The sequence below is a fragment of the Galeopterus variegatus genome, unplaced genomic scaffold (genome assembly GCF_000696425.1).
Source record: "Galeopterus variegatus unplaced genomic scaffold, G_variegatus-3.0.2 Scaffold3332, whole genome shotgun sequence".
Taxonomy (NCBI): domain Eukaryota; kingdom Metazoa; phylum Chordata; class Mammalia; order Dermoptera; family Cynocephalidae; genus Galeopterus; species Galeopterus variegatus.
In genome coordinates this window covers 182,361-189,449 of record NW_007729443.1, presented here as the reverse complement: position 1 = coordinate 189,449, position 7,089 = coordinate 182,361, and the positions used below count along the sequence as shown (strand labels likewise).

Sequence of the window (7,089 nt, the reverse complement as noted above, 5' to 3'; positions counted from 1 at the left end):
CTCACTGGCTGAGCGAGGTGCGGGCGCAACACCGAGGGTTGCGATCCGTTGCCGGTCATGAAAAAAAAAAAAAAAAAATAATATATATATATATATATATATATAAAATTTTTAGTAAAAAAGGAGAAAATCTTCAGGATCTGGGCTAGGCAAAGAGTTCTTAGATTTAACACAAAAAGCAAGATCCTTAACATAAAAAAATTAATAAATTAAACTTCATCAAAACTAAAAACTTTTGCTCTTCGAAAGACCCTGTGAAGATGATGAAAAGACAAGCTGTAGACGGGGAGAAGATATTTGTAAACTGTATATCTAACAAAAGACTAGCATTTAGAATACAAAAAGAACTCTCAAAACTCAACAATAAAAAAGTCCATTTAGAAAGTGGGCAAAAGGCATGAAAAGACATTTTACTGAAGTGGATATATAGATGGAAAAGCATGTGAGATGTTCAACATCATAAACCATCAGAGAAATGCAAATTAATACACACAATGAGATCACCACACACATCAGAATGGCTAAAATAAAGAATAATAACAACACCTAATGCTAGTGAGGAGGTGAAGTAACTGGATCACTCATACCTTATTAGTGGGAATATAAAATGACACAGCCACTCTGGAAAATGGCAGTTTTTTTATAAAACTAAACGTGCAACTACCATATGACCCAGCAATTGTACTCCTGGACATCTATCCCAGAGAATTGAAGATTTAGGTTCACATTAAAAACCTGTTCACAGCTTTATTTATAATAGTCAAAAACTGGAAACAACTCAGATGTCCTTCATTGGGTGAACAGTTAAACTGTGGTACATTCATACAATGGAATATTACTCAGCAATAAAAAGGAAGAAGCTATTGATACATACAAAAACTTGCACAGATCTTAAGGTGTTGTGCTGAGTGGGGGAAATTGCTAGTCTCAGATGTTTATATACTATATGATTCCATTTATATGATTCTTGAAATGACAAAATTACAGAGATGGAGAACAGATTAGTGATTGCCAGGTGTTAGGGACCAGAGATGTGAGGTAGGAGGAAGGTGGGTATGGTTATAAAAGGGAAAGATGAGGGATCCTTGTGGTGATTAAACTGTTTAGTATCTTGACTGTGTAGGTGGACACATGCACTTACATATGGGATAAAACTGCATAGAACTAAACACACGTACACAAACACATGAGTGAGTACAAGTAAAACTGCAGAAATTTGAATAAGATTGGTGAATTGTAATAATGTCAATTTCCTGTTTGTGATATTGTACTATAATTTTGCAAAATGTTACAATGGGGAAAACTGGGGAAAGGGTACATGATATCTCTTTTATTTCTTACAACTGCATGTGATTCTACAATTTTTCAAAATAAAAAGCTCAATTTTTTTAAAAAAAGAAGCCAAGCCACAGGACTCCTATAGCTTCCCAAGGCTTTACCAGCCTGAAGTAAGGTTAAGAATATAACCACAATTCCCAATTCTCAGGTTCTGGATGGGTTCACTTTAAAACTAGATCTTGCAATCAGAAACTAAAGGCATTAGCAGAAGTTTCAAATTTATGGTCCTTCCAGATCCCTAACGACTAGTCTATAAACTCAAGGATCAGCTCAGTTTTTATGCACTGCTATATTCCCAACTGCTAGCATACAGTGCCTGGCATTTAGCTCACACTCAATAAATGTTTATTGAACATATGAACAAATTAATTTCCAACTGACTTTCTCCCTGTCCTTCCTGCTCATAATCCTCTTCTAAGCTACCCAGCAGATACACAAATAGCATGCGACTAACCTTTTTTACTGTTTTCCGGAACCTTTTCTTTCTGACATTCTTGAGTGGTGGAGTAACTAAAATAAATACAACATGGTGAAACGTATATATGATGGTAGTCACATATATCTATCTATGTGAATTTGATAAAGAGAAAGGTCATGCTATATGCCACCGGATCACGACATGACTCCTTCCTTTAAGTGGAAGGAGCCTAATGATCCAAACACCTAAGTATGGTAAGAGGTCCCTGGTTCACAAGGAATTAGGATCCAGCAGATAAATGTAGTCAGCCAGAATGAGCAAGGGGCTGGTGACTTACTGCCGTGCTTCCAGGCATATTTTTTCTGTCTCGTCTTTTCATTTTTCTTTATTTCTTTAGGATCAGTAGAGGTCTCTGGTTCTTCTGGAGAAGACTGGATATCATCATTAGCAGTGCATACAAGCATCTACATTTAACAAAGACAAAGAAGTTGACTATGGACACAAATCTTGGACTAGTAATGAACCATGATCATTCTTACCACCAAAAATCCTGGAGCACAGAAGAAACTAATACTTGGCATTTTCAGACAACCAAGTATTATGCAATACACATTCATATTCTCTCCCCCACCCTCAGCAGTACTGTATATGGACTGAGGTTTTTTTTTAGCTAGAGTGCTTACCACTGCAGAGGGAATTTGTTGAAAATAGATATATCTTAGCATTTTGATTTAGAGAGGAAATAAGAAATCAACAGAAGAGATTATGAATAAGAACCAATTTAAACCTCCAGAGTTTAACAGCATACTGCTTCAGCAAGTTCAGAAGAAAATTCCAGCTGTTCATATTTTTCAATTAGTGAAAGTCACTATAAATGGCAAACAGGGGGCTCTACAAACTATTTGAATTAAATAAAGTAATGTAAAGTTAAGGATCAAACACCAAACCAGAAAATGACATTTTATTCCTATGCAATTAGATCTGGAAATTAGACATGGCAAGCAGCCATTCACCAAATAGAAAGGAGTATTGAAAGAAGGAAAAAAGGAGGGAGAAAGGGATTCCTTGAAGGATGTAAGAGCTCGTAGATTAAGAAAACTAGTTCATACCTGGGAAATATCTGCTGTTTTATAAAAGGTCTTTTTATCAACAGTTTTCAGGCTTCCGATAACACAAGGCAAATCAACCAGCTTAGCAGTTAGAGAAACATCGCCTACCTCAACACGTGCAGGACGCCCATCAGCTGAAGAGAAGTAGAGAAGGTTAAAGTTGACACCTTACCAATGAACTCTTAAGCCTCCTATGGTTTCAATAATGAAGACTTACATAGGACAGACTAGTTTCTCAGTGAAACCTACTATTTCTCATGATGCTAGAATTGTGTACACAATTAGTAACTTCCCAGAGAAAAGAAGGGAGAGTATATGGAGCTCCTTTTTCCCAGTTCATGTCATTCATTCAAAAGTAGCTAACCTGGGCCGGCCCGTGGCTCACTCGGGAGAGTGCGGTGCTGATAACACCAAGGCTATGGGTTCAGATCCTATATAGGGATGGCCGGTTTGCTCACTGGGTGAGCGTGGTGCTGACAACACCAAGTCAAGGGTTAAGATCCCCTTACCGGTCATCTTTATTAAAAAAAAAAAAGGTAGCTAACCTTCTTGTTAATGGTTGTGAATTAAATGTGGGTGAAGTGGTAAATGTTTCATTCTTATCCTGAAAAGCAAATTCCATTCATTTAAATCCATTCCTTTTTGTTAGAAGCATTCAGTCATGTCATTGTACATGTGTGTTTTCAAAAGCTTGGATGAGGGAAGGGTTGACCCTGGAATGGTGCTAGTAAGTGTCATGTTAAAATCTCCATTTAGATTCACAAAGATAAAATTCTATACAATAGTCATATACTGAACTCTGAATCCTGTTCAGATGTCTCAAACATGAATGTCTTTTGACACAAGAGAATTCAGGTGTAATCTTCTAATACTAAGTGAGAAAAGAAAGATGCAGAACCACGTTTGACATAATCATTTTTGTGTGAATTAACTTTAAAAATATAGGGCTGGCCAGTTAGCTCAGCTGGTTAGAGCACTGCCTTGTAGCACCAAGGTTAAGGGCTCAGATCCCCGTGCTGACCAGCTGCCAAAAAAAAAGAAAGAAAAGAGAGAGGGATTATTTAAATTCTTGTATTATGCATAAAAGTTTTGTTTGTAAAGAAACACAAGAAGAAATGGCTAATATTGTTCTATTTGGCACTAAGGTTGGAGTACTGTGGAGAAAGAGAGTTTCATTTCTCCTTTTGAACTTTCCTGTTTTATTTCAATTTTCTAACCATGAACTTGTCTTACTTTTTTTTAAAAAATGAAAGCAAGGGTTAACTGAGTGGTGGGATTATGGGCCACTTTCTGTTTTCTTCTTTATATACTTCTCTGTACTAAGAAACAACAACTAACAATTGTAAATAGGCATTGATGTTGAACTCTGTACCCCACAAATATGTATTATGTTTCAGTTAAACAAACAAATGAAAAAACCTAACAATTATTATTTATTTATTTTTATATATTTATTTTACTGTGTGATGTTTCAGGCAGACAAACCTTATGCGAAAACATTTATTATTTATTTATTTATTTATGCTGTTTAAAATTAATATTATTTTTAATTGGCAAATCATAATTGTATTACATTTATGGAGTATCATGTGTTTTGATATATGTATATAATGTGGAATGATTAAGATAATTAACATATCCTCATTTAACATTTTTTGTAGTAATACATTCGAAATTTACTTTCTTAGTTATTTTGAAATATACATTGTTATTGACTATAGTCACTCTGTTGTGCATTAGATCTCAAAACTTATTCATCAGTTCTGGCCGCAACTTTGTACCCTTTGACCAGCAACTCCCCATCCTCTTGCTTCCCCTGCCCTCTGCCTCTGGTAACCATCATTCTACTCTCTACTCTATGAATTCAACTTTTTTTAGATTCCACATATACGTGAGGTCATGTGGTACCTGTCTTTCTATGTCTGGTTTATTTCACTTAGCATAATGTCCTTTAGATTCATCCATGTTATCCCAAATGACAGAATTTCCTTCTTTTTTTAAGGCCGAATAGTATTCCACTGTGTATATATACCACATTTTCTTTATCCATTCATCCATTGATGGACACTTAGGTTGATTCTGTATCTTGGTTATTGTGAATAATGCTGCAATGAACATGGGAGTGCAGATATCCCTTCAACATATTAATTTCAATTCCTTTGAATATATACCCAGAAGTGGGATTGCTGGATCATATGGCAGTTCTATTTTTAGTTTTTTGAGGAAACTCCAGGAGATACTGGTTCCATAATGACTATTAATTTATATTCCTACCAACAGTGTGCGATGGTTCCCTTTTCTCTGCATCCCACCAACATTTGTTATCTTCTTTTTGACAGGTGTGAGGTGATATCTCATTGTGGCTTCCCCTAATGATTAGTGATGCTGAGCATTTTTTCATGAACCTGTTGGCCATTTGTATGCCTGCTTTTAAGAAGTGTCTCTTCAGGTCCTTTGCCCATTTTTCAATTGATTTATTTATTTTCTTGCTATTGAACTGTTCGAGTTCCTTATGTTTTGGATACTAATCCCTTACTGGATATATGATTTACAAATATAACAAATATTATTTAAAAGAAAGATATGTCACCTAGGTAACCAAAGGACAGTATATTTATTTGTCATTCCCTTGGACATTCAGAAATCATAAAGCTTTTATATAGGAGACTTACCAGCAGTATACAAATCCTACAGTTGACCCCCATGTTCTTGCTTATATATACTATGATAATTATTCACCTAATGTTTCATAATTCCTTTTCTCTTAAAAGAAGAGGTGTCAGTGACATAAGCCTCTTTATACCATAAGTCCATCAAGGCAGAGACCATATTCTATTCTTTTCATATCCTTAGTACCTAATACAGTGCCTGGCACATAGCAATCCTCTAATAAATTATTATTCAGTGCATGGTGAATGGATATTAACTACTTACGAATTAAGTCAATTTTTAGTTTATCCTTCATGGTGACACATCTAGAATGCATTACGTTCCTGACAGCAGAAGCATGCTCCTAAAAGGGAGGTAAATGAAAAACTAGGATTAATTGTCTACTTAGCAACTAATAGAATAGACATATCAAAGAAAGCCCTCCCTTAATTAAAACCTCATACCTCCAAAAAGTTAGCAATGCCACATACCAGGAGATACCATGCATTGTATAAGTCAATCAGGATGAGGCTAACTCTAATCTCCTCATTGTCTTTTAGCAGCTACAGTTAACGCCTTCTTCTAGCTCTACATTCCTGCCTCTCACTGCTACACTTCAGTTATATTTGCTAAGGAAAGGCTTAGCTGCAGTTGACTGGGTATATTAATTAACTCTAACTGGGGAAATAGCTTTCTGAACCCCATCCCTAACACAGCTTCCTAGACCAAGTAATGGTTGAATACAGGTATCAATAGGGGAAGAGACCCAAACACAAGGTTGAGATGAGCTTCGACAGCCTTGGATGGTGATGAATTTAAAGGAGACACAGTGCTGGTCCTTCTCACTGCCCCTTTTGAGGTGACAGAAAGGATTTCAGAAGAGTCTTGGCTATACAGGGAACAGGCTGTTAGCATCTGTGATAAGTGAGTGGATCCATCATTGTTACAGCAGTTTTGCCTGGAAATCAACCCACAAGATAGGTGGTATGTACAGTAGGACAGAAATGCTGCTAAAAGAGTACACACTAGGATAGGACTGTTTAATAGAACGCAATTCCTGGGAAACAAATGTTCTGAGTTTTTGTAGCTACCTGAAATAGAAATGTTATACAATCCAAGCAGAACTATACTTATGCACTGAATATATTTGTTCTGAGATACAAAGGTTTCTTACCGGAGGCAGACGCAATATAAACTGGTTCTCAAGTTCATAAGGAAGTTCATCCTGGCTTTTATTCATCTCTTGTTTTTGAGTTCACACAAACAAAAAGAAAAACCAACAGAAAGTTACTAAAACCTCCTCTTGCTCCCTCTGCTGATCACTTCTGGTAGTACTGGTTAAATTATATAAGATCTTGCCCATAATCCTCACTGGAATGATGTGCACAGTTCTGCAATACCTTATTTGACATAACATGATTATTTCTAAAAGTCACCTTATCTACCCTCCAATATGTACAATTTTCCAAACTCAGTCCAAATTACACAATTTAATTTGATGAAAAAATGAAGTAAGCTGTTATGAAACATGATTTAGTGTTCTCAATGATATTCTTAGAGTCTCAGGTAAAGGGC

At 36.0% G+C, this 7,089-nt stretch overlaps 1 protein-coding gene across 1 annotated transcript in view; it reads right to left on the bottom strand.

Annotated features, from left to right (window-relative positions):
- The window catches only part of TAF7L (TAF7-like RNA polymerase II, TATA box binding protein (TBP)-associated factor, 50kDa), a 17,011-nt gene extending 10,257 nt beyond the window's left edge, over positions 1-6,754 (bottom strand). The window contains exons 1-5 of the mRNA XM_008584678.1: positions 6,689-6,754; positions 5,800-5,878; positions 2,866-2,999; positions 2,094-2,220; positions 1,793-1,848 (exon numbers count right to left, since the gene is read on the bottom strand). Of these exons, the coding sequence (XP_008582900.1) occupies positions 1,793-1,848; positions 2,094-2,220; positions 2,866-2,999; positions 5,800-5,878; positions 6,689-6,754 (462 nt within the window). The remainder of the gene's footprint in view (positions 1-1,792; positions 1,849-2,093; positions 2,221-2,865; positions 3,000-5,799; positions 5,879-6,688) is intronic.
- Between the last annotated feature and the right edge of the window lie 335 nt (positions 6,755-7,089).